This window comes from Corvus moneduloides, chromosome 19 (assembly GCF_009650955.1).
Source record: "Corvus moneduloides isolate bCorMon1 chromosome 19, bCorMon1.pri, whole genome shotgun sequence".
In the NCBI taxonomy this organism is placed as follows: domain Eukaryota; kingdom Metazoa; phylum Chordata; class Aves; order Passeriformes; family Corvidae; genus Corvus; species Corvus moneduloides.
In genome coordinates, this window is record NC_045494.1 from 10,257,763 (window position 1) to 10,283,951 (window position 26,189).

Sequence of the window (26,189 nt, forward strand, 5' to 3'; positions counted from 1 at the left end):
ACAGACAGTATTAAAAAAAACAGAATTAGTAACTTACTTCTTACTGCTGCACCCCGGACAACATTTATACACTGAAAACATATGGTTGGTTTGAAAGCAGACTGAAAATCCCAGCTGACACTGGCAGACCCCCATTGAATGAATATGAGCATCCATAGGAATGCACTGGAACTTGTGGAATGCAGGGCCAGTTTCCCTTCATTCCCCACCTCCCTAGTCCCAAGCCCTGAAACTCTTACCTTAGAGATTTCTGAGAAAGGACAAGACACACAGATCCCAGGGTACTTTTATAGGATCTGATCTGCATATGTAGCCACCACCTCCTCTTTCTTAGGTCAAAACATTTTTGGCAATCTTAACTCCTAGCAGAATTGCGATTCATATTAGAAGTGAATAGATATAATTAGACATAACAGGTCTGTGAATCAATGTCCTATAAATAATTTGACAAGAAAGCATGAGAAGGGGGGGAAGTGGGAGGGTGTGCTAAAGGAGATGAAAGGGGCTACACTGGTTCTGTAATCCATCAGATGCTGACTCGCACAGAAAAAGTGAAGAGTAACAGCCAGTGTGTCTCATAGGAAACATGTCGGGATGGAGAGAAGGCAAATGCTCCTGCCTGCTGCAAGCACTCAGAGTCCTCGGTGTGGAAAAGCAGGAGGGGTCCTACTGAGAAGCAGGGTTATTGCTAGAGGAAGAAAATCCCAATGCAGGAGGAAGCATCTGAAAATGAACAGAAGTTGCAGAAGTGAGAACCAAGGGATGATAAGAATGATCAAGTTCTAGAACGGACCAAAGCCAAAGCAACTGAAGGGGGGAAGAACGAGTCTGAATGTAGTGATAAGGAAGGATATGTGAATAAAGAAGAGGAGTCCCTGGAGGTGTTTAAGAAAAGACTGGATGTGGCATTCAGTGCCATGGTCTGGTTGACAAGGCGGTGTTAGATCAGGTTGGACTCGATGATCTCAAAGGTCTTTTCCAAGCTAGTTGATTCTGTGATTCTGTGAAGTAAATAGGGATGTGATTTCAGCAGGATAACAGCAAGTCACCATGCACACAAGGAGCAATAAAAGAGCAGAACAAGTTTAGCCTGAAGAGAAAAGCTTCAGAACCTGGGGTCATTGAATTGAGTCCCAGACGAAAAGCACAGGAATTAAATTCTTGGTTTTGGAGCTGAAGGGTTTCAAAGATCATATGAACAAGGCTGTGGAAGAGTTTTACTGAACTTAAGACATATATCCCTTTGGAGTCAGGAGAGATAGGTGCCATCTCAACATACAGTAGTCATTCAGCATTACTTTTGCAGGATAAGTGTGTAAGGAAAGATTTAATAAATTTACATCCTCTGAAATAGAATCAGTCATACCCTATGCTGCTCTGGAAGATAGGCAACTATTTTCAGAGGGATCTGAACCTCATGATAGTTTGTGTAAAAAGGCAATCTACTGGTCTGATCTCTGGGATATTCCCCACCCAGATTAAGGAGGGGACACATGTTCTGTATTCACAAGGATCAGAGCGGTAAAGAGAGCAGTGGAACCATTTGCTTTACTGAGAAGCAATTTTCTCCCCATGCAACAGACCTGGATTTGTTGGGGGTTTTGGTTGGTTGGTTTTGGGTTGGTGTTTTTTTTCAGTGTGGTGTTTTTGGTTGGTTGGTTTGTTGGGGTTTTTTTTGTTTGTGCTTTTGGGTTTTTTGGTTTTTTGGTTTTTTTCATGCATTGGTCTTCACTTTCCAAACTACAGTTCCTAACACAAACAAGGAAATCTGAAGTGTCACATCTCAGCAGCTTCACCTGGTCCCACAGTGTACTGCTTTCCAAATTACAGCACCAGTTGTGCTCCTCCCTCTCTTAGCATCTCCTACTCAGAGGTCTGGATAAGAAAGTGAGGTAATTCCTTCCTCCTCTTCTCTCAGTTGACTGCATCTCTGTGATGGCACCGTAATCCTGGGTGTGGGAAGGAGATTGACAGACATCAATTTCATGTTTGGAGTAAATTCCCACTGAAGATAAAACTGAGGCCTATGCTTAAGCCATAACAGCTAAACCCTCATCAGAATATAAAGCAGCATTTCTTTCATGTCTTTAATGCAATTATATTGTGTGAGAACTCAGGGTTAGTTTCAGGTATTTCAAGGACTCTATATGTGGTCTTATTTTGCTGGTGCATGCAGTTTTTGACCTGGATTAAAACTGGCTGCAAAGAAAAAAAGGAAAGAAAAACTTATGGTTTTCCCAAAGTCATACATAATACTGGCATAAAGCTGATAGCCACCTAAAAGCCTTGATTTGCAAGATTTTTTCAAATATATAAATAATCCAAAAAGGTTTGAAGACTCAAAAGGAAGTAGTTTTTCAAGGGATTTTTCAAAATTACATGAAATTGAAAACTTCCACAACCTGTAACATACTGCTTGATCTGATTTCACTTTTATTTTTCCTTTCCTTTATTCACCTTTGTATTCCCAGTCGATATCCTACCAGTGTGGGAGCTTGAGCTCATAGGAACTAGAAAATGACTCAGTTGTCCCAATGTAGTTGTCTGCCTTAGACTGAGCTGAAACATATGCTTGACTCTAGTAGTGTTGTCTACAATGGCAGCTCAGACATTCAGCTCACTCACTACAGATTCACTTGGGCATGAAGATGACTAAAAGCAGATATTTGAGTTTGGAACTGAAGCTCCCCCACACATGTAACAAACCCAAACCCAGTACTGAGCCTCTATCCTTCACTGAAATTTGTCCTTCCTTGTGTCCAGTTCCTGCTGATTTTGCCTCTTCGTTCGTTCTGAGCGTGCTCACACTGGCAACAGTTACTGAAGCTAAAATTGCTGTATTGCTGCTTGAGAAAGGGGAGACAGCAGTTGTCTGAGCAGAGGAATCTATAAATCCTTCCAGCAAGGCTGCAGTGAAGAGGGAACCTTGAGCAGCCTCTTCAGCCAGCTCTCAGGCCTTTTAAAAGGCAGTGGCTTCTTCAAAAGGAAAATATTTAAGGGCAAATTTTGCTTTTTGAGCATAATGGCAAAAACTATGCCAATAAAAATTTCTCCTTTTTCTTATAACCTCTTCATATTTTACCTTTACAGTGTGTTCAGTTTGGGCTAACAAGGCAGCTTTCCAAGAAGCCAACAATGATAAACTTTAATCCCTGATAAATACCAGCTGGAAAGCAATTGCAACTGATTGTGGATGTTCACTAAACAAATACTGCAACCTGAAAGGGCACGAAGACTAACTTAGGATACATTCCTGGAAAAAAAAGCATACAGAGAACAAAAGAAATTATTTCCCATCTTAGCTATATTCTAGAAGTTGTCTGGGTCTCTATTGATTCCCTGATACTTTACGATCTGCCATCATCAGTGCTTCACCAGTAGAGGAAAGGACTCAATAAGCATCGTGCCACAATATTTTTCTTCATTGCCTGACAGGCTCTCCCCCTTCTCCCCTCCCTCATCCTTGGGCCCGGACAAAGAGGTTGCAGCCACTCTGGATGGGCACCACATCCAAGCAGAATACCCTAGAGGAGGGGCTGCAGTGTGGACAGTGTGTGGGTGTCCAGCAGTGTGGCCAGCAGCCCTGCTGCCCCTGCAGCCCTGACGCTGACGGGGCCCTCAGCCTGCCTGGGCCTGTGGCAGATGTGCCACGGGCGAGGACGCCCAGCCAGAGCTCAGCAAGGTGCTGGCTGGGAGATGTCAGGGTGACTGAGGCTGAAAAAGTAGTGAGAAGAGAAAGGGAACTGTTGAAATTCCCAGAAAGATGGATAAACCAGCTCACGGCTGGCATTTACAGGCGTGTCTTCCTGTACTGCCTCTGGCAGGGCCCAATGGCACGGGAGAGGGTGGTTGCAGGCCCTGGCGGAGGCCTCCCATCTCTCCTGCTGTGACTGACCAGCTTTTTCCTCCCACAGCTCCCCTCCCACGCCCTGCTTTTGCAGTAGACAAGCTGGATGTAGGTAAGCAACTAAATGGGGAAATAAAAATGTGTTAGCATTAGCAGAACAAAGTTCTCCTTCTTCTGCCTCGTTGGCAGAGGGGCCCTTTGGTTACTGCAGCTCCTGAAGATGGCTCCGGGAGCATTTCCACCTGTATTGTGGCCTTTGTGGTGGGCAGGAGTGTCACGGTGCCCCATCTCCAGCCAGGATCTGTCCACACAAGGGTTCTGGCACAGCAAAAAACCTATGGATGGAGGAGAAATGCAACGTGCTAGAAGAGCAGAAAAGAGCTGTTTCGTGCTCAGCTGAAGTGCAGTTCCCTCTTTCACCCTGCCACCCTTTCTGAAATGCATCTGGTACAAAACCAGCGATGTGTTAATGGAGGTCTCTGATGAGCCCTTAGAAAAGCAGGGCATTTAGAAGCACTCTGTGATGGGCCATGCAGCTGGGCTGTGTTTGACATCACCAGTCACAGGGAAGAGAGGTCCTGCTCATACAGAGTTCAAGGGAGCACCAAAATTCCAGAGATGCTCAGCTATGATGGATCCTCAGCTATCATTTCTGAAATGGATGGAGTAGTGTCCCTTCCCAGATCCAGCTGTCTTCTGCTGATCAAATGTTATTTTTATATTTTATTAAGAATGTCTATCATTTTAAAGCAGTGGTTTTACAGCACTTGTAGACTGGCTGAAGGATTAGAAAAGATATTCAAAAGGGACATAGGAAGGTCAGCTAGGGACTGACAGTTCTAATGGGATGGCCAAAGATGTTTAGGACTTGCTTTAAATGAACAGCAAGTTCGAGAGAGCTGCTAAAGCTTTACACAAAATACCAATCAAGTCAGTATTCCACTCTGTGTCTTGGCAAAAACAAGTTTATCAGTAACAAGAGAACCTATCCATCTTTGCTGCTAATTTACCAGGCCCTTAGACACATTGAATGTATTCCCAAACCATCTAATTTGCTTACCCATCTGTAAAGTGTGATGTGTAATTAGATGACCGTACCCAGCTAATGTTGTACTTTACCATCACATTTCCAATCAACATGTAAATGTTGAATGTCTAGTTCAGCTTAATGCAAAATACAATATTGTGGGCTAATAATCTGTTCTTAGGAAAATGAACAGGCCCAGTATGTTGAGAATGACAATAAACAGACAGGAGGGTCAGGTTGTGCACAGAGCAGAAGGGTTGAACCTAGAAAGGCAGTGGAAGGTTTGACTGAAATGATAAATAGAGTCCTCAGTCTTAGCTATTCTTTCTTCCATAGTCTTTTAAATGTGGATTCTTCTCACTCATCCTACATGTGAATGCGTATAATTTTGGGCTGTGCATGAAACAAAATTACCTCAGAGAAAGGGAGTGAGGGTATCTCTTCATGCCACTTCCTCACCATGTTGGTTTGACTGCTTGTCAATGCTTGAAATGAAATTTGAGTTTCCCATACTTTTAATCTTAACCAAATAAGCAACATTTTTCAATTAATAAAAATTGTATTTGTGTAGTTATATACATATTTACATATATATATGTGTATGTGTGTGTGTGTGTGTATACACTAAATGCTTCAGGAATCTTTATTCCCATTATTTTATTCCTTTTTTTTTCCTAAGAACTGACCAAAAAAAATTGAAAGAATTAAGTCTTAGGCCATCAAAGGAGTGCATACTTCTCATTGCAAGAGGAACAATAAATCCATATAATTGTTACCGTTCTTCATGGATTTTTTAAAATGCAAATGTAAAACTGCTTTGATGTTTGATATACTTTTAAATGTGAAGATGAACTTTGTACACGTACTTCAAAAGTCATGAATGCTAGAATAAATAAATATATAAATAAAGCATGCTAGTCACTGTTCATATGCGAAGATCTCTACTCTCTTTATTAGCTAGACATAAATGATAATTACTGAAGAAAGCAACACAGAGGTTTACATTTTATGCATGCCTCATGTCACTTTTTAGCCTTGGGAACTTCATTCTTCCTCTCCTATCTTCTTATGAATCTCCCGGCTCTTCACTCGGAGCTTGTTGACCTGTGACTCTGCAATGTCAGCCCGCTCCTCGGCTTCCTCCAGCTCGTGCTGGATCTTGCGGAACTTGGACAGGTTGACGTTGGACAGCTCCTCCTATGTGGGGAGAGGGAGTTGTGAACACAACAGGCAGTGTGCGGGCATTTATTGCCTGAAAACTGGGCAAACAAAAATTCAAATGCCACAACTAGGCTAGCAGAACAGATTCAAAACCAAGATGAGAAGGTGTTCAGGATGTTATGTGTGTCAGAAGAGAAAAGAATATTGGAATGTCAAAAAGACCTTATACACAGCATGGTCTGGGCAGAGTTCATGTCATAGTCCTGAATACACAGACTGACAGCGGCTTCTGACATCCAGGGCAAGGTATAAAGGAAGAGATAGAGTGAGAAATGAGCTACAGCAAAACAAATAGGGTTCAGGAAGTATGGTTCCTCCCAAGCCCAGCAAGTCTTACTCTCACATTCCCCACTGTATCAAAATATCATCATGTTGCATCGAAACAGTTAAGGTTTCAAAAAGCTGTACAAAGGAAAACATCAATACAGAATTCTACCTCCACCAGAAGAAAGTCTGGTTTGAACAAACTGGTACTTACAGCCTCCTCGGCTTGTCTCTTGTAGGATTTCACTTTCATTTGCAGCTTGTCCACCAGATCCTGCAGCCTGAGGACATTCTTCCTGTCTTCCTCAGACTAAAGTGGTTGGCAAAGAGGAAAGAGAGTCAATTCTTGGTGCTACATCACACAGGATTAACAATTGCCCTTGGCGATGGTGTGTGCAAAATGTGGCTTGCTGTGAGCAAACCCTGTCAGAGCAGGAGACCTCCTGCCTTACCTGGTAGGTCAGTTCCTTCACCCTCCGCTCGTACTTGCGCACACCCTTCACGGCTTCAGCGCTGCGCTTCTGCTCAGCATCAACCTCCCCTTCCAGCTCCCGCACCTGCAAGGACAAGCCCATCCCTGCAGCTTCCCTGGCAATGTCTCTCCAAGGACAGCCTCACTCACCCACAACCCCAGCCCTACCCACCCTGGCCTCCAGCTTCTGGATCTGCTTCTTCCCTCCCTTCAGTGCCAGCTGCTCGGCCTCTTCCAGACGGTGCTGCAGGTCCTTCACCGTCTGGTCCAGGTTCTTCTTCATCCTCTCCAGGTGGGCACTGGTGTCCTGCTCCTTCTTCAGCTCTTCTGCCATCATGGCCGCCTGATCAGAGCAAAGGGGCAAAGCCATTTTGGGGCTGCAGATATTTGGGGGACAGGACATTCACCATCAGCAATGCCAGGAATGTCCAACTCACATCTGTGATGGCCTTCTTGGCTTTCTCCTCAGCATTGCGGGCTTCCTGGATGGTATCCTCCATTTCACCCTGGATTTGGGCAATGTCTGTTTCCAGCTTCTTCTTGGTGTTGATCAAGCTCGTGTTCTGTTGAAATGCATAAACATGATTGTGTTTTTGTTAGCTTGCAGTGTCATATCAAGTACAGCATAAGTGTTTTTTTTAATATAGATTGTGCCATCAGATTTTAAGAGAACTACTATGGTAGCTGTTAATTTCTCAGGTATGATGTGTTTTGGTATTTCACAAGCATAATCCATGAAGTCTTTTCTCAGTTTTTCAGCAAACAAAGAAGGAATTTAGACTGAAAAATGAAAAAAAATACTTTCCTTACCATTTTGTGAGCATAAAACATTGAGATGGTTCTATAGAATACTTATAATCACGTTGTTAAATTACATTCGTGACAGTTAGTGTGGTCCTGTTCTGTTCATGGTCAGCCTACATTTGCCTTTAAGTCTCAAATGGAAATGTGAAAGGTGTTGAACTCAAGTAGAAGAGTAAGAACCTCACGCACTTCTTTGAATTTATTAATATTGAGGTATCTGTAGTCTAGTGAAATTCATATTTTATCTACATCTGAAAAGACAGTCTTAATATTATCTATCACCTATTACTTCTTATTTACTGTGAAAGCCACTACATTTAACAGAATACTGTTACAGTTCAGCCAGTCTTCAGTTCATTTACATGAATGGAGCAATAGTATAAATACTAACTATGATTATAGACTTACCTGGGTATGGAGGAGCTGTGCACGTTCAGTGGCATCCAGAAGCTCCTGCTCAGCCAATTTCCTCGACCGCTCTGTCTGCTCCAGGGCTGCCCGCAGCTCCTCAACTTCAGCCTGCAGCAGGTTTGCCCTGCGCTCCACCATGGCCACCTGCTCCTTCAGGTCCTCCTGTGACCTGAGAGCATCATCCAGATGGATCTGAGTGTCCTGGAAAGAGAGATAAGACAGACTGGGAGGAGTGCATTTTCTATTTTTCTACTTCCTATTTTCCAATCAATATAGAACTGAAAGAATTAAAACACAGGAAAAATTTTAGCTGCGTCAGAAATCAGCACATCTTTATTGTGCCATACCTTGAGCACTCCCTGTGTATTTCTCAGGTTCCTTTGGGCCTCTGCAGCCTGGCGGTTGGCATGGCTCAGCTGGATCTCCATTTCATTCAGGTCTCCCTCCATCTTCTTCTTAAGCCTCAGGGCTTCATTCCTGCTCCTGATCTCAGCATCCAGCGTGCTCTGCATGGACTCCACAATTCTGAGGTGGTTTCTCTTCATCTGGTCAATCTCCTCATCTTTCTCTGCTATCTTCCTGTCAATCTCAGACTTCACTTGGTTGAGCTCAAGCTGCAGGCGCAGGATCTTCCCCTCCTCATGTTCCAGGGAGGCCTGGGCAAGTGGACACAAACATTGATAACACTGATAAACCCTCTCCTTGCATTCTAGGGAATGACAGAATATTTCCAGAGATCTCAGCTGTCTGCACTCCCCAGCCAGAACACAGGGGAACACATAGGGCCTTTTGAGGCCTATTTCCTCATTTATTTACTGCAGACACCACTGATTATGGCCACATACCTCAGCCTCCTCCAGAGCAGCCTGGATTTCAGATTTCTCCTGCTCAATCTGCTTCTTGACTTTCTCCAGCTCATGAATTGCCTTTCCTCCCTCAGCAATCTGCTCCGTGAGGTCGGAAATCTCCTCTGCAAGGAAGGGTGAAGAGCGGCATGGTCAGACACAGAGCTGAATGGCGAAAGGCTCTGGTGCATGAAGGTGCCGGGCACGTTCTTATCCCTGCAGGTCCAGACCCGTTAAGTGTGGCAGATAGACAAGCTTGTGAGAAAGCCCAGTGAGGAGCAGAGGGCCAGGGACTTACGCTGCAGGTTCTTGTTCTCCCGCTTCATTGTTTCCAGGTGGTCCAAGGACTCCTCATAGGCATTCTTCATCTTGAACAGCTCCGTGCTCAGAGAGCGCGACTCCTTCTGCGAGGCCTCCAGCTCAGCCTGCGTTTCCTCATACTTCTGCTTCCATTCTGCCAGGATCTGAAGAGAAACGGGGTGTGAGTAGGGATGTGGCAGTCATGGGGGAATGTTCTGGCCAGGAGTCCTGGTGCTGGAGGCCAAAAGACCTTGTCAAAGTTCTTCTGCTTCTTATCCAGAGCAGCGCAGGCAGCATTGGATCTCTCCACGTCAATCATCAGGTCCTCCACTTCATTCTGCAGCCTCTGCTTTGTCTTTTCCAGGGAGGCACATTTGGCATTGACAGCCTCAACATGTTCCTCTGCATCCTGCAGGCGCTGTGCCAGCTTCTTCCTGTAAAGTGGTAAGCATAAGTAAGCAAATGGGAGCCTGTGGTGTGAAGCAGCATGTTTTTCAGAAGAGCAAACTTAGCCTTTTGGTAGTGTGTGACCCTCATTCACAGAGAAGTGCAAGACTTCTCCCAGACAGCCAGTCTATTTCCATGTCTGAATTCCGGAGCATTCCAGCTGCAGTTCCCTCTCTGCTCGCATCTCTCTGCTCTTCTGGACCTTTCCGCTTTTCCCCAATGCGTACCTGCTTTCTGTCATATTTTGTCTCTTTATGACCCCACCTAAAGGAGGACACTGACTTCTTCCTGACAATGTCACAGGGTTCTCCTCAAATTTCCATTCTTAGTCTCTGCCACCCTTCCTGTTGTTCTCTACATACTTGGCCTCCTCGAGCTCCTCCGTGCGCTGAATCGCGTCCGTCTCGTATTTGGTTCTCCACTGGGCCACTTCGCTGTTGGCCTTGGACATGGCGCGCTGCAGCTCCCCCTTGGCCTCCTGCTCCTCCTCATATTGTTCCCGGAGCAAGTCACAGTCGTGGCGAGCGGACTGCAGGGCGTGGGCCAGGGCGTTCTTGGCCTGCAGCAACAAGAGTATTGGGTCATGGAAAAGAGATATTGCAGGAAATCTGACTGAATATTAATTGGACACTGGATTATGCTTCTATTCAAATAGACAACCATACATTCCATGAGGAAAAAGCTGGGACTGACAAAAGGAATGGTGGATAAACTCTAGGTAAAAGTTAGCATGATAAGACTTGCACGGAATTTCAGGAGTGATTTTTTTTCCCTGTCTCATCATGGTGGTTCAGTAGTCACATAAGTGTCTGAAGCACCTCTGATAGGAGGAATCACCTTTATCTCTTCCTCCAGATGCCTCTTGAGTTCCTCAATCTGTTGGGTGAAAGCCTGTTTGCCCCTTGACAGCTGAGAAATCAAAGCATCCTTCTCCTCCACCTGGCGTGAATATTCACCTGAGAAAATTTGCAGATACACAACAGTTTTAATGCCATTGATGGTGACACTGCAAACATTTGGAGATGTAAAACCAGATAGTTCACAGTCCATGCTGAAATTTATGAACCCATTTCAAGGACTTCACAGTAGATGTGACACAAAGTGTGTTGGACAGACCATGTACCCAGAAGAATGATTTTTGCATTAACTGTGAGACATTTTTGATCTGCACAGGTAGATGTGTGTGTCTCACCTGACTCTGTCTGCAGACGAGCTCTTTGAGCATTGAGGTCGTTGATCATGCGCTGATGCTCTTCTTCCTTGGTCTTAATCTCACTCAGCTGATCTTCCAGTGTGCGGCACATCTTCTCCAGGTTGGCCTAGAGAACAGACACAGGAAGGGGGAAGAGATGATGGAGTGCACTCTGCCTGATTGTCACAGTGGGGATTTTGTTTGTGGGAATGTGTCTGGAAGAGGCAGCTTTTGTGCCACACCTTGGCCCTGTGAGCATGTTCTCCTGCATCTGCATACCTTGGCCTTGGAGACAGACTCCATGTTGCTGGCCAAGTCATCAATCTCCATCTTCAGCTCACTCTTCTCCTTCTCCAGCTTCTGCTTCACGCGTTGCAGGTTGTCGATCTGCTCCCCCAGCTCAGCGGTGCTGTCCGCGTGCTTCTTGCGCAGGGCGGCAGCCGTGGCTTCGTGCTGCAGCGTGGCCTCTTCCAGGTCACGCCGCATCTTCTGGAATTCTGCCTCGCGCTTCTTGTTCATCTCGATCTGAGCTGCTGTCGCCCCTCCTGCTTCTTCCAGGCGCTCGCTGATCTCCTCCAGCTCCCTCGACAGGTCAGCCCGATGCTTCTCTGCTTTAGCGCGAGAGGTTCGCTCTGCCTCAATCTCCTCCTCCAGCTCCTCAATACGGGCCTGGAGAACAGCAGGGACCCTTCACACCCGTGCCCTCCTCCTGCCTGAGCTGAGCCTGAGCAAGGGAGGGGAAGGAACAGAGACTTGCCTGCAGCTCCTTGATCTTCTTCTGAAGTTGCATGCCCAGGGCTTGTTCATCCTCAGTTTTGCTCTGGATCTGGCTGATTTCAAAGTCTTTCCTTTGGGCAAAGTGAACCGTGTTAGAGCTCAAAGAAAAAACACAAGTGCTCCAGCCCAGCACTCAGGTGTCCCACAGCCACACTTACTTCTTCAGTTTCTCCTCCAGCTGCTGCTTATCATTCTCCAAATCCATGATGCTGTCCTGGGCCAGCTTCAGGTCTCCTTCCAGTTTCCTCTTAGCTCTCTCCAGGTCCATGCGCAGCTTCTTCTCTTGCTCCAGGGACCCTTCCAGCTAAACACAACAAGACCATCAGTGCTCTCCCAGCCAGGTCAGACTCCATACCTGTGCTGTTCCTGCTCTACATCTGTGTGCTTACATCGTCCACTTGCTGCTCCAGCTTGGTCTTGGCCTTGGTCAGTGTATTGACTTTGTCTTCTTCTGCCTGCAGGTCATCCAGGGTTTGCTGATGGGCCTCTTGAAGGGCTTTCTTCTCTTTTGTCAGCTTGGCGATGGTCTCATCCAGGGCTGCCATCTCCTCCGTCAGGTTTTTCACCTTTGAGAAGAAGGGAGGAAGTGTAAATAAAGGAAGTAGATATAGAAGTCCTGTAATAGCACAGGGCTCTTTTCTGGAGAGAAAGTGACAGGTTCTACCTCATACCTTGTTTTCGGTGGCGTGTTTTTCCTTCTCCACCTTGGCCAGTGTTAGCTCAAGGTCATCAATATCTTTCTTCAGCTCTGAACATTCATCCTCCAGTTTCCTCTTCTTGGCTGTCAGCTCAGCATTAATTTCCTCTTCATCCTCAGCCCTTTCAGTCACCTCCTTGACTTTGGCTTCCAGCTGGATTTTGGTTTTGATGAGCTGGTCACACCTTTCCTCAGCATCAGCCAAGGCATCGGCTTCCTATTAGAGAAACGTAGTTTTGTTTGCTAATCACAACTGCTCGCAAAAGCTGAATAGAGAAATTGTATTTCCCACTGAGGAAAAGAAACATGCAATTATTCTATTTTGTTTTCTTTTAGGAAGTGATTTTTTTTCACAGTCTCTTTTAAATCAGAGTAGGTTTTTATTCTATGTAATATTTTTTACTCTCATCAAGTATTCCCTCTTGGTTTTCTTATAGATAAGATGATAATATCCAGTAATACTTTTATTCTCAAGAGTTTTGATTACTTTCTCTGAAAGTCAAGTTCTGTATATAATTGGGTAGATATTTTTTTTCTTTATGTTTGTATAAGATTTTCTTGGCAAGACTGACTTTGAATTAAATTTCTTTCCATCAGATAAATTGTATATAATCTAGATGCCGTTAGAGATTTCAATTTGAACCGGACTTTATTCTGAATCTGTGAAGCAAATATCTAAATATACAAGGTAATGTTTAAATATTAACCAGTCCTTTGATCTCCCAATGGATTTAGGAGGCACATATAGGGCTGTGACAGAATGCAGAGGGTTTGTGTTTTCCCAGAATGGTGGTTACAGAAAGACAAGGTGACATAACATGTGTCATATAAAATGGCATAGACGATTTTTATTTGGGCAACTGATTGAAACCAGAGTAAGTTGTTGAATGAATTGTTCTACAGACTCAGTTAACTGTAAATATTAAATCTCCAGTGACTACGCTGGATGTTATATTGTGAGCATGGAGAAACAGAGCTATGGGCATACATGCTTCAAAACTCATTCCCAAGCTCGAACCTCATGTTATAATGTTGACACTGAGTGGTCTGAATTATACCTTCCATTATTCATATTAAAATATTTTCTCAGACAATTTATAGTGTAACATGAGAGTTATGTGCTGTAAGAGCACCTGGAAGAAATACACTAATGATACTTACAGCCTGCACTTGGAGCTGCAGGTCATTTTTTTCCTGCATTAGAGATGCCATTTTCTCCTCCAGCTCCTTCCGCTTTGCCTCAGACTTTGCAAGCTCTTCCTTGGTTTTCTCAAACTCCCCCTTCATGTTGGCCATCTCCTTCTCAGACTCTGCACTCTTCAGCAAGGGCTTGATCTTGAAGAACAGCTTCATCCATGGCCAGTGTTTGACATTCATGAATGCACGAATGTTGTACTGGATGCAGAAGATGGATTCCCTGAGGCATAATTAAAACATACAATGAATATTCACAATCTGATGAGTGTCAACACTTTCCCATGAGCAGAGTGACTTTAACTGAAGAAGAGGAATTTGTACCTCCGCTCCACCATTCTCCGGTACTCCACCCTCATCAGGAAGCCCCTGCACCTGGCCTGGGTGCGGGTGATGAGCTGTGCCAGCTTCTCATCCCTCATCTCCTCCAAGAGTCCCAGCAGCCCAGCTTTGAAGAACACCTTGGGAGAGGGAATGTTGCAGCACATCATTGTCAGGTAGAGCAAAGCCCAGGGACTCAGTGAATGGAGAAGTTTGTACCTTGGTGTGTCCAAATTTGTACTGGGTGTGGTCCACATCGATTGAGCCAAGGAGCTTCTCAGAAGCCTTCTTGCTATCGATGAACTGTCCCTCGGGGATGGCGCTGGCATTAAGCACCTTGTATCTGTGGAATTAAAGGAAATAGGAATGAAGACAATGTCAAGTCATGAAATTATTCTGTTTACTGAAACCAAGAGCAATGTTTGCAGCAGAATCAGGTGGAGGAAGTTGGAATTTCATCCCCTGTTTAGAGATAGCCTTCTGATGAAGTCTTAACCTGCTAACAAATTTAAGGAAACTCTTCCGGTCTCTAGGGGACCAGTCACGATGAAGAGGACACTGATCTCCAGTCAGTTCAACCCAAATCCTTTTACTTAAACTATGCTGTAAAAAATTGCTTGAGAGGAACATCGCCACTCTCCTATAGTCTCTGTATCGGAGAAAAGCCTCTTCCCCTGAAACTTGAAGCTCATGCAATAGCCAAGGAACTCTTAGCTTGTAATTTTTACCTGAGAACCTGCTGCACCAATCCCAAACTGCATTTATTAGTATTGTAATCACTGGCTTCTGCAGCTCTACTGTGCCTCCATACTCAGATGCTCCAGCAGTCAGTGAGGACACCTGACACTCTTCATTTCTCAGCAATTTTTCTTTTGCTTGCCGTATATGTTGCCTTTTGTTATGCACCCCAACATTCCCTTTTCTTCCAGTTATAATCAGAAAGAGCCGGCGTTAAAAACGTCCCCAAGTGTTAAAATAGTTAAGATGTAAAATGTCTGCATGAAAGACAGAATGGAAATCAGAAAGGAAACTGACCTCTGTTTGAAATCAGCATAGAGGATTCTGCTGGGGAATCCCTTCCTGCAAATCCTGATCCCTTCCAGCACGCCGTTACAGCGCAGCTGGTGTAGCACCAGTTCATGCTCCATGGCACCTAAGCAATAAGACAATTATTTGATAATTCATGATAAAACAGAGAGAATAATGGCTGCATCACACTACTTTTTATCTCTCCTTGCCATTCTTACCAGGTGTTTTAGTCTCATTGGGGATGATACAGCGCACAAAATGGGGGTGAGTGCTCCGCAGGTTGGTCATCAGCTTGTTCAGATTCTCCTATGGGTTCATAAGTAAAGATTTTTAATTAACAAATAGTACCTCCTCAATTACACTTCCAGATTTGAGAAAAATCTTGGAAAACATTAATAGATTTGTGATTCCCAACTATAGCCATCTCAATGTGAGTTTTCTTCTGTCTTTCGCTCTTGAGCAGGAGAGAAAATCACAAAACTTTGCAATGTGTTTTTACGAGACTGGGGGATATATCCACTCAGCCGGAACACCTACGGAGTATGGTGACCAGTTGTTCATGGCAGAAAAAGCATAATTTTGAGTAAAATATGTTTCTTTGTAATACCCATATTCTTACAGTTTTTACCTTGGGGTGTAGCCTGACCTAAGTGCTTTTTCCAGCATTTGAAGAAAGGTGACATCAAGATATATCTTCCTCAGCTGGCCTCAGCTGACTTGCTGTCAGCTCTTTTATGAATAATCAAGGAATTATTCTTGATATAGAAAAACGTTAACAGCTGCAGTTAAATGGCTTTTGTTGTGGCTAGAGTGAGATTTTACAATCTTGAACTCAAAACAAACAAAAAAACCTCAACAACCCAGGAAAGAAGTAGAGAGAATGACTTCTGTACTCACCCTGAAAAGAGCTGAGACAGTCTGGAAAGAAGAACCCTTCTTCTTGCCTCCCTTCTTGCCACCACCACCACTAGCCTCTGAAGAAAACCAAAAAAAAAAAGAAAAAAGAAGATGATTTTACAGCTTGTAAAGACGAAGTTTTTTCATATATACCAGTCATTATAAGAATGGAACATAGAAAAGAACAATAGCTGATATTCATGGCTCTAGTAGAGTCTTTAAGTAAACATGGAAATATGAGTTTCAGAGAACTGACCTGCCTCTCCTCCAGCAGAGGCAAAGAGTAAGGCCAGGGTCTTCAAGGATGACTTCTGATACAGCCCCACAACAGTTTCATTCAGAGGGTCCTTGTTCTTGTCAAGCCAGCCAGAGATGTTGTAGTCCACTGTGCCAGCATAGTGCACCAGGGAGAAGTGGGCCTCAGCCTTGCCTTTGCCAGGCTTGGGCTTCTGGAAGTTGTTGGACTTGCCCAGGTGCTGGTCATAGAGCTTGTTCTTGAAAGAGGTGTCAGTTGCCTTGGGGAACATGCACTCCTCTTCCAGGATGGAAAAGATGCCCATGGGCTGGGAGAAGCACAAGGAAGGAGGAAGGACAAGGTAAAAAGGCAGAAAGACTCAGAGATGAAATAACTTCCTGAGACAATATTACTGCTCTCAGGGATTGTTCTGCTCAGCAAATTGTAAAATAATACAAACCAATGTATTTGCAGTATCATATTTAGCGTTTCAAGTTGCATTTATAAATATATACAAAATTAATGCATTTCTGAAAATACCTGGCATTGTGAATTATAGAAATACCTTCTCAATGAGCTCAATGCAGGCAGCCAGGTCCATGCCAAAGTCAATGAACTCCCATTCAATTCCCTCCTTCTTGTACTCCTCCTGCTCCAGCACGAACATGTGGTGGTTGAAGAACTGTTGCAGTTTCTCATTGGTGAAGTTGATGCACAGCTGCTCAAAGCTGTTGAACTGCACAATTACAAATCAAGATTATTATTATTAATGTAAATTAAGTAAGTTAGGGATAAAGACCAGTGCTGGCTATTTGTACCAAACACACGAGGATCTGTAACAACTCCTTCTTTATTCATCCAGGAGTTTGGAACTTCTGCATTGTGTCTCTTTTGCCAACCTGAACTTTTCCATATTTATGACTCTAGCTTAGATAATTTTAATAACTCAGACTTTGTCAGCTTTGATATCTACTAGACTGCGCTATTTCAGTTACAGGAGAGTCCACAGCACGAAACTATATCCAACATTCACTAATGTTGATTTCAAAGCAAGTGCCAAGCCTTCAGCAAAAAATCTGCACTTAGGGATTTCCATTGGCATGTGTGCAAAACAAAAACCTATTTCCGGTTTAAACCCTGGGAATCAGAATTAGATACACTATAAAGGATCAAACCATTTATAAAAAAAAAACCAAAAAAGAAAGAAAAAAACCCCAGCAGCATTCCTTCTGAAGTATTTTGTCATATAACAAGCATGCTAATAAACGCCGGTTCCTTACATCAAAGATCTCAAAGCCAGCAATGTCCAGGACACCAATGAAGTACTGCCTGGGCTGCTTCGTATCCAGCTGCTGGTTGATGCGAATAACCATCCACAGGAACATCTTCTCAAAGACAGCCTTTGCCAGGGCACCCACTGCATTATATACCTGAAATGTAAAACAGAAAGTGTGTAGTTATCATGCAGGACAAAAGAGAAAGTGCAGAGAACCTATCCACAAAACAGGGGGTTTTGTTACCTGCTGCACAGTCTGGCCCTTGGTCACGTATTCATTCCCCACCTTGACTCGGGGGTAGCAGAGGGCCTTGAGCAGGTCTGCTGAGTTCAGACCCATCAGGTAGGCAGCCTTGTCAGCAACTAAACACGAAAACAATCAGTGGTTAAGGTACCAGTAGACAATGCTGTTCCTTTAAAAAATATATTAAAGGGCAATTCCAGTAAAAATTAAAACATTAATAAAGATAAAAAAGGGACACATGTTAACAGCAGCATTCTTTGGGAAACACTGGATCTTACAATTTGAATTATTCAAAATATTCTGAGTTGTGTTCCTCCAGAGAAGTCCTCTGGCTAACACCCACTGCTATTCTGCATTACTGGCACTGGGGAAATGCACAGGCTGAGTCAATGATTCTGACCCTGACATGCTGCCTTTAACTTAGTGAGTGTTCGGTATCCTCTGTGCTCGGGGATGGGTTGTACTGGTACCTTCGGTGCCATCAGGCTCTGCCTGCTCCTCACGCTGCTTCTGCTTGAACTTCAGGTTCCCATAGTGCATGACAGCCCCTGTCAGCTTGTAGATGGCTGTTTTCTCGTCTGGAGTGAAGCCCAGGATGTCAATGGCGCTCTAACAAATGAGTCATTAAGGTAAGTACCCCAGCTGCTAAAGGTCAGAGAAATGAAACTTCACCTAAGAAAACTTCTGCTACTTACGTCCGTGGCCATCAGCTCTTCCTGGTCGTTAATGCTGGGAACTGTGATCTCACCTTGACTCACGTACTGATAGTCATAGGGGTTGGTGGTGATCAGTAACATCTCTGAGAAGAAGGACAAAACCGAGACAGGTCAAATGCAATTGGCACAGGAAGGAATTCAGTGTTGTTCCATGACCTTTGCCTGGAGGAGTTAGTGCTCCTTCCTACCAATTAGCTCCGGCTTCTTGTTGGACATGATCTGATAAAAGATGTGGTAGCTTCTTTCTGCCTTGAGCTGGAAAGTGACTCTGGACTTCTCCAGCAGATCTGGCAAGGATGGTAGGACAGAGTCAAGCACAAGAAGTGGGGAAGGCTGGAGGGAAGGGGGATCAGGCCAGAAGGGTGTCTTACATGTTTCAATGTCAGCAGAAGCCAGCTTGCCTGTGGCACCAAAGTGGATTCTGATGAATTTACCCTGAAAGCAGCAGGAAAGTAAATCAAGACCTCTTTTACTAATCCAGACAGCAGGGATATTCAAATTGGTGTTGACAGTTGTCCCAAGTAATGACTTACAAAGCGTGAGGAGTTGTCGTTCCTCACGGTCTTGGCATTTCCAAAGGCCTCTAGCAGTGGGTTGGCACTGATGATTTGATCCTCTAGTGTCCCCTAAAACAGAAGTCTTCTTGTCATGACCTAGCTTATCAGGAACCTGGATAGTTGCAGGTTTCTACCCCTGGGACCTCACCTGCATTTTGCCTGATGTCTGCTCCTCCTTCTTCTTCTCTCCACTGGCTGCAATTGTTGCAAAGTACTGGATGACACGCTTTGTGTTCACAGTCTTCCCGGCACCGGATTCTCCGCTGTCAGAGCCAAGAGAGAAGCAGAGGGTGCGTGGTCAGGCAGGAGGTCCCCTGGCACCGGGCAGCCCTGCAGGGACCCGCGCAGGGGTTGTACGTACGTGATCAGGATGGACTGGTTCTCCCGATCTGTGAACGAGGCAGAAACAAATAGACATTGTAAATGAAGAACACAAAAGTACTGAAAATGAATGTAAGTTATGGTAAGAAAAAACCTGCATTTCCTCTTTGTTTACTCCTAAGTCTTTTTTTCCACTTCAATTCCTTGCAAAGCAATTTGCACTTGCACTCTTACCTCAAAACATATTCACACCACTTATGACCCAAACATAGAGAGGTATGGATTTGATGGGGGGGACTGCTAGATGGATAAGGAATTAGCTGGAAGGCTGCATGCAAGGAGGAGTTACAGTCAATGCTCCATGTCCAAATGGTTAATGAGCGGTGGAAAGACAGAGAAGGACTTTTTACCAAGTCAGGGGCAACAGTTTTGGGCTCAAAAACGTAGATTTTATGATGATGGCGGTGAGCCATAGCCACAGGTTGCCCAAAGATGTAGCCAATATGCCACGACTAAAAGTGTTCAAGGTCAGCTTGGACAGAGCTTTGAGCAACCCAATGTACTGGAAAATGTCCCTCCAAATGTCATAGGGAAGGCCCGTGACATTTTCAAAGATCCCTTCCAGCACAAAACATTCTGTGATTCTATAATGCTTTGCCATTGAAAACCCTTGAAGAGCCATGTGCTGCTTCTCTGTTCCACTCTATGGTCTTTTCCTTCTCCTGCGTACAGTAAATTGTTTTAATTTTCTGCTACACAGACTGCTTTTAGAGCATTCTTTTAGAGAAAGGGAGAGTAAAGACCCATGACAATGGAATCCTGATCATGGGTAACACTTTGGACCTCAATAGCACAGAGAAAGAAAGGAATGGAAAAGGTGGAATCAAAACTAGCAGCAACATATAATTCTATTTCATTTTTGATGACAGAGTTTTATCAAGACAAACCAGAAGAGTTTTGATATGATGCTTATCATGAGAGCCGCTCACCAGTCAGCATGAACTGATAGGCATTGTCAGAGATGGAGAAGATGTGTGGAGGGGCCTCCTGGCGCTTCTTGCCTCGGTAGGCCAACACAACCTCCGGGTTGTACACCGGCAGCCACTTGTAGGGGTTGACGGTGACGCAGAAGAGACCCGAGTAGGTCTGCAAGGAAGGGACACAGCACGTTGGCTTCCCCTGAGCCTGGCCCAGCACTTCCTGCCGCTGCCCAAAGGAAGCTGCTGCTGCCACTTACGTAGATCATCCAGGCTGCGTAACGCTCTTTGAGGTTGTACAGCACAGCGGGTTCGTGGAGGTGGGTCATCATGGCCATGTCCTCGATTTTATCGTACTTGGGAGGGTTCATGGCGAAGATTTGATCTTCCTTCACGGTCAGAGTCTGTCAGAAGGCACGAAGGTACATGCATGTCAGCTAAGAGCCAGAGTGGGAATGAACTGCTGTTTGTAAATCTTGCATTTTACCCACCTCGCCTGCTTCAGTCTTGACAGTGACTTTGCCCGATTCCCTGCCTGTGACTGTGCTCTTCACATAGGACTCCTTTGCATGTACCACAAAGACAGAGGTCTTGGCATCAAAAGGTTTGTTCTGGGCGGCAATTCTCTCCTTCTCTGACTTTCGGAGGTAAGGAGCTGCCTCCCCAAAGATGGCCATCTCAGAATCCGAAGACATGGCTGTGGTTTACTGTGTGCAGCAAGCCACGTCGCTGAAGTGGAGAGAAGTGCTGAGTGAAGGGAGAAATTTGTTTTTAGCAATGACCTTAGGCTTTGTAGTGTTCTTCTCTGCCTATTATTGTGGTCTTCCTTTCTGCTTTACCTGCTTTTTACCCTAGATGTCTTTTAATTTACTTTAATCTTAGAGAAGGTAGGTGTCTTTAACCGAGGTTAAGTTTTTTTCCCTTATTCCAGTTTACATGTTCAGTTCATTAGATCTCATAGTGTTTTAGTAGGCTATACAGAAAATTGGATTGATTGGCAGATTCAGTGCTAACCAAAGATGTAGCAGAAATACCAAGAAGGAGCAGAAGAGATAGCAAGAGAAGTCATCTTATCAAAACTATAAAAGCCCTCTTACATTCTTTCTCTTTTGCCCATTTTAGCCCATGAAATTTGTGCCAACTATAGAGGTGAAGTATCATGAGGAAAAAGATGTGGAGTAAGCAGAAGCAGAGGTCTGAGTTGTCTATGCAAACCTTTCTCCTCTGTAGAGAAATCAGTTTTGTCTTCTGGAATTGTTCTGCCTTTTCCAGTTCAAGCTCACCTTTTAATATGAACTTGTATTGAAAGAGGAAAACTTCTCAATAAAAAACATTTGGAGGGATTTGACACAATCTTAACATACATGTGCAGTTTATTCACTTTTTCTTTCCTGGTCTTCTGTTTACAGACAATCTTCTTTTAAGAGTCTGTGTGTAAGAGGTCAATTATTTCCCAGCAGGTACCAAACAAATGCGTCCAACATGGTTATGAAAGGAAATTTGCTCTTTTAGACAGCAGAGCTCAGGTAGAATTGCACTGCTTTAGTGTGCACAGATGAAAAGGGGTATGGGAAGTGGCCTTAAAAATGCATAAAAAAAGCAAACCCGGAGTCTGTTCCTATGGAGTAAGTAAATCAGTCTTACCTCTTGTGTCACCAGTTGACTCTCAGCCTGGAAGCTGGTCAATACTGAAAAATAGAAGTGACAACTTCTTTCTTATCATTGCACAGACTCCCAAGAACAAGTCACAGAGCAAAAACATGCTAGTGACTTAAACAGAGAAGGAACATGTCTATTGAGGCAGACAGTTCTTTGAGGACAGCAGTTCCACAGGCAGCAGGAATGCTGTGGGATTCTGCCAGCACCCAACTGTCCCTATTCTTACCTTTAATCCTTCCACAGAGACAGAACAGGCTTGTCCTACCAGCACTTTTATAGGTTCTGGTTTGCACATTCAACTCCCTCCTCCTCTTTCTTAGGTCAAAAAATTTTTGGCAAAGCATTGTTTGGCAAACTTGACTGAGTGCATGATTGCCATTTGTGCTTGAGGATATATTTAGAAATATTTGAGGTCTTCCTAGCTATGTGAATAAATCTCCTATAAATATTATGACTAGGAATCTAGGAAGGAGGAAGTGCTGTTCAGCAAATACAGCACGACACTGGATCTTGGAATCGTTGGCTTATCTTCTCCTGTTAATTGCTCTTTGACATATAAGATTTGTGTGTCACAGAACTCAGCAGTAGTGAGGATTACTATTATGAGAGCTTTGGAGGGAACCTCTTCTGAAATATTCTGGGAATAAAGAATAGGAACAATCTAGTATAGTCTAATTCCATGACTGGATGACCATATCATGCTTGTGTTACTGCACCTATTTACAACTCCTTAGCTTTTTGCTGGGTACTTTCAAAAGATCAGACAAGACACATTATCCCCCTTGATTCATGTTAATTACATATTTTACCCCCTTCTGAAGTATTGCTGATTGGCTGTGATTTAAAATTCAATTTGAAAGGTATTATTTTGCCATTCTCCATGTTTGATTGTGCTGGTTTGCTCAGATGTATGTCCAGCAGAAATTTCAGTGAGGTCACACAAACAGGAATTCCTAAGGATGCATTTTGCATTCTTCATCTTTTAGGTTTATTGGCAGTTTTAACCTGCCAACCTCCTGCTATTTTAGAAACCTTGGACAGTGGCTGCAGTTACCAAATGCAAGGATGGGATTTAGATCCTAAGCTGTCCTCCTCCAGCCTTCCCAAGCACAAACATAAATGCCACAGAATTATAGAGAACTCCTGGGAGGCTTTTAATTTCCTTTGCAAAGAATTAGGTAGGATCTGCTATTCAGAGTCCTTCTATGGAGCTGGGACGAGGTGTGATTCTCTGCCATATTCTGAAGACTCATATTTTCCCTCAAACTTCAGGAAGTTGGAGCACTGTAAGAAAGGTCAGAGAGGATGACCAGTCTTCTCAACTCATTACTATAAAGAACATTTGTATGCTTATAACACTGTATGTTTGACTGAAACATCTGATATCAATTATTCTTTTAAGAGACTGCCAATGTCTTTCTGAAAAATAAATGTAGAGATCTTATAATTTCTGTTTGAAAAATAATATTGTGTATTTGTAGAACTGTCACTGAAGAAAACATCATCCTCTGGCATACAAAACAGGGTAAAGGGAGAGAAAGAAAGGAGAGAGTTTTCCCCTCCTTTTCTAAGGCATTACGTAATACCTTAACAAAGAATAGACTTGACTGTTCTTTAAGTGTCACATGAAATTAACTCCAAGATGAATCTGCAGTTTTTTGGTAAACTTGTCTCTTACTGTTGACATAATGACTTCTGAGTTGTGTGGAAACGTAACGCTTTCCTGCTAGAAGTGATATAGCCACAAGAAACCTCCCATACAATATCCTTTTTTACAGTTGTTACTGTGTTTAAGTGCCTAGTTGCAGCTGCAAAATGATTCTTTATAATTCAGTTTCCCTCCTGGGTTCTCTGCGCATGTCAATTAAAGAAGATGACACAGATTCCAGTACTCTGGTTCAAAGACCACACTTGTAGTATACCATCCTCTCTGTCAGTTTGATATCTTGCATTTTGTTTCACCTTCTAGAGCAACAAGAATCATCTGGGAAGGCAACGGATTCAAGAAGGAATGACAGATGACTTGTTTTTCTGTTTCTTCCCAACCTAGAAGCCTGACAATAGAGGACCACTTTCTACAGTGCCTGGTTTTTACCTGCCTTGCTCAGGAAATAGCACCTCATATATATATATTTTCCTGCAGTGAGTGCAACATCAGGTCCAAAATCCATTCTAGGGCTCTGAGTTCTCATACATTGCCTTGCCTCTTCATGTTCTGTGAATTTTCTGAATATTTTTCCATCTTTGTGACATCTTATGATCCCATTAAACTTCAGACTTTATAGAGAATGTTTTTAACTGGGATGGGATAGTGACAACTTGTGCCTAAACTACTTTCTGCCGTTCTCAAATTTTGGAAAGGATTGCATAAAAGTTTTTCACTCATGGATGCAAAAAAGATTCATAAATACAGAGAAGTGAGGGTTCTACTTCTCCTGTGACTGTAGAGGTGGACTTCACAGTACTGGACAAGTTATTGACCTCAGTCTTCAACTCATCTTTCTCCTTTGCAGGTTTTATTTATCTGTCTACAGTAGAAAAAGAACAATAACCTCATAAGACCATAGAAGAGTTGGTAATATGGGATCGCTACGGGTCCCTAGTCATGTTTTCAAGTAATGAAATCATTTCACATCCCTCAAATATTTGTTTTCATGGTACACTCTCAACTTACTGAATAACAACATGAAGCTCAAAGCTTCCAAGCTGCTCCTTGTGCTTTATCATGTAACACTACCAAGAGTTTGTCTTCCTCACTTTCTTGATGGCCTGTCAGGAAGTTACAGGCTTGAACCACTCCCCAGGCTCTTTGCCCCACTAAAATCCTTGTAGGCCATGTGTGCTGACCAATTTGGTAGCCTACCACTGCCGCACTACTTTCCCTTTGAATAAAGGGAAAATAGTAACTTCCTTCAAACTGATGGTCACACTCTTCCTTGTGCAGCCTCATATATGCTTTGTTTCCATCATGATAAGACTGCGCTGCTGGCTTGTGCTCACTTCTGTCTTTCCGACTTACCAAGAAGACACTCTTTGAATCAAGGAATCACCATTATCCAAGGTGCTGATGAAAATGTTTGAACGATGTGGGGCAGAGTGTTGAACTGCTGCACTGGGTACTGACAGCTAACTGAATGCCAAGACATTCATCACTATCCCTTCAACTCAGTCTTTAACAAACCTAATAGTCCATCTATCCAATAAATTCTTTTCAAAAAGATTTCTGGAGTATACAACATCAAAATCCTTACTGAACTTCACTCCTTTTTCCCCCTCATCCCCTTATCTATTTAATCATAGAAGCAATCTCTTCCAGCAGAAATTTTCCTTCACTTCACTAGGTGTTCTATAAATTCTGAGTGTTTCCTAATTTTTTTTAAAAGCTACAGAGAGAAAAAAGAAATTAATTAAAAAAATAAAAAACTGTCTTCTCTATTTTTTCTCCTTATGTTGCAATAATTAAAGAAAATAACCCCATGGTGGAGGAGAAAATAAAACAACAAATGAAAATTCATTCAATTTCAAAGTGCAAAGGATATATAAGTTATTAATAAAATACTTTTAATCTAGTCAGCACTTTGCATTGTTTCTAATGTTGTTTAATTCACCTTGGATCTAGAGGAGTGAAACTCACAGATTGGAAAAACTACATGGTTTATCATATTTTATGGTTAACTTTTTGGTTTATCATGTTCTGTTTTATTAAAATCTTACTTAAGTGGTTTTCCTCTTGTAATAATAAAATCATTAAAAAGGCAAGCCATAACTGAATTTATGGCAATTATTGGGCAAGAAGTTCCTAACTTAAATTTTCTCACAGTTGCAACTACAGGTTATGGTGAAGTAAGTAGGAATATGGACTTTGTACCAGGTTTTGCTATCTCAGCAATCTGTTCCAGTGCTTGAATACCCTCACTGCTAAATTATTTTTTCTAATATTTAAATGAGATTTCCAATGTTTCAGTTTGTGCCTCTTGCCCCTCGTCACAGCATACTGCAGAGAAAGGTCATTATGATGGGGTGTTGACCTTGGGGTCCCCTCCTTGACAGGGGATAGGGAGACAGTAGGATGAAAATGCTCATGGCTCAAGATGAAGACAGGGAGGCTGCCTACCAGTTCCTGTCATGTGCAAAACAGACTCCATTCGAGGAAAATTTATTTAATTTTTGCTAATTAAAATAAACACAGTTTGTGAAACAAAAATTAAAACAGCACCTTTTCCCCAAGACTTCCCAGACTCAGCTTCACTTCTTCATTCCTGACTCCTCTGTCTCCATCTCCGAGCAGTCCAGTCAGGTAGGGAATGGGAAGTAGAAGTGATTCCACAACAGTTTCTCCCTGTTGCTTCTTCCTCTTCTTACTTTTCCCTTACTCCACCATGGGCTCTCCACGGGCTGTAATTCCTCCAGGAAATTTCTACCTCCTCCAGTGTTGCATGCTTGAGCTGCATGTGGGTGT

The 26,189-nt window shown here is 43.4% G+C and overlaps 1 protein-coding gene and 1 long non-coding RNA gene across 2 annotated transcripts in view; one reads left to right on the plus strand and one right to left on the minus strand.

The window, feature by feature from the left end:
- Positions 1-5,798: 5,798 nt before the first annotated feature.
- LOC116453315 (myosin-1B-like) overlaps positions 5,799-26,189 on the minus strand; it is an 80,867-nt gene continuing 60,476 nt past the window's right edge. Inside the window, exons 7-39 of the mRNA XM_032128605.1 lie at positions 18,750-18,842; positions 18,588-18,651; positions 18,405-18,503; positions 18,196-18,299; positions 17,971-18,109; positions 17,501-17,619; positions 17,261-17,410; positions 16,546-16,716; positions 16,002-16,308; positions 15,746-15,822; positions 15,067-15,154; positions 14,855-14,972; positions 14,039-14,162; positions 13,823-13,959; positions 13,466-13,721; positions 12,279-12,521; positions 11,997-12,173; positions 11,766-11,911; positions 11,588-11,678; positions 11,110-11,499; positions 10,831-10,957; positions 10,476-10,594; positions 10,001-10,197; positions 9,442-9,625; positions 9,190-9,355; positions 8,892-9,016; positions 8,394-8,702; positions 8,044-8,247; positions 7,269-7,394; positions 7,004-7,174; positions 6,812-6,916; positions 6,574-6,669; positions 5,799-6,071 (exon numbers count right to left, since the gene is read on the minus strand). Of these exons, the coding sequence (XP_031984496.1) occupies positions 5,919-6,071; positions 6,574-6,669; positions 6,812-6,916; positions 7,004-7,174; positions 7,269-7,394; positions 8,044-8,247; positions 8,394-8,702; positions 8,892-9,016; positions 9,190-9,355; positions 9,442-9,625; positions 10,001-10,197; positions 10,476-10,594; positions 10,831-10,957; positions 11,110-11,499; positions 11,588-11,678; positions 11,766-11,911; positions 11,997-12,173; positions 12,279-12,521; positions 13,466-13,721; positions 13,823-13,959; positions 14,039-14,162; positions 14,855-14,972; positions 15,067-15,154; positions 15,746-15,822; positions 16,002-16,308; positions 16,546-16,716; positions 17,261-17,410; positions 17,501-17,619; positions 17,971-18,109; positions 18,196-18,299; positions 18,405-18,503; positions 18,588-18,651; positions 18,750-18,842 (5,175 nt within the window). The 3' untranslated portion in view covers positions 5,799-5,918. The remainder of the gene's footprint in view (positions 6,072-6,573; positions 6,670-6,811; positions 6,917-7,003; positions 7,175-7,268; positions 7,395-8,043; positions 8,248-8,393; positions 8,703-8,891; positions 9,017-9,189; positions 9,356-9,441; positions 9,626-10,000; positions 10,198-10,475; positions 10,595-10,830; positions 10,958-11,109; positions 11,500-11,587; positions 11,679-11,765; positions 11,912-11,996; positions 12,174-12,278; positions 12,522-13,465; positions 13,722-13,822; positions 13,960-14,038; positions 14,163-14,854; positions 14,973-15,066; positions 15,155-15,745; positions 15,823-16,001; positions 16,309-16,545; positions 16,717-17,260; positions 17,411-17,500; positions 17,620-17,970; positions 18,110-18,195; positions 18,300-18,404; positions 18,504-18,587; positions 18,652-18,749; positions 18,843-26,189) is intronic.
- Positions 17,809-26,189, plus strand: part of LOC116453335 — a 36,050-nt gene continuing 27,669 nt past the window's right edge. The window contains exon 1 of the long non-coding RNA XR_004243760.1: positions 17,809-17,923. This is a non-coding gene — a long non-coding RNA (uncharacterized LOC116453335). The remainder of the gene's footprint in view (positions 17,924-26,189) is intronic.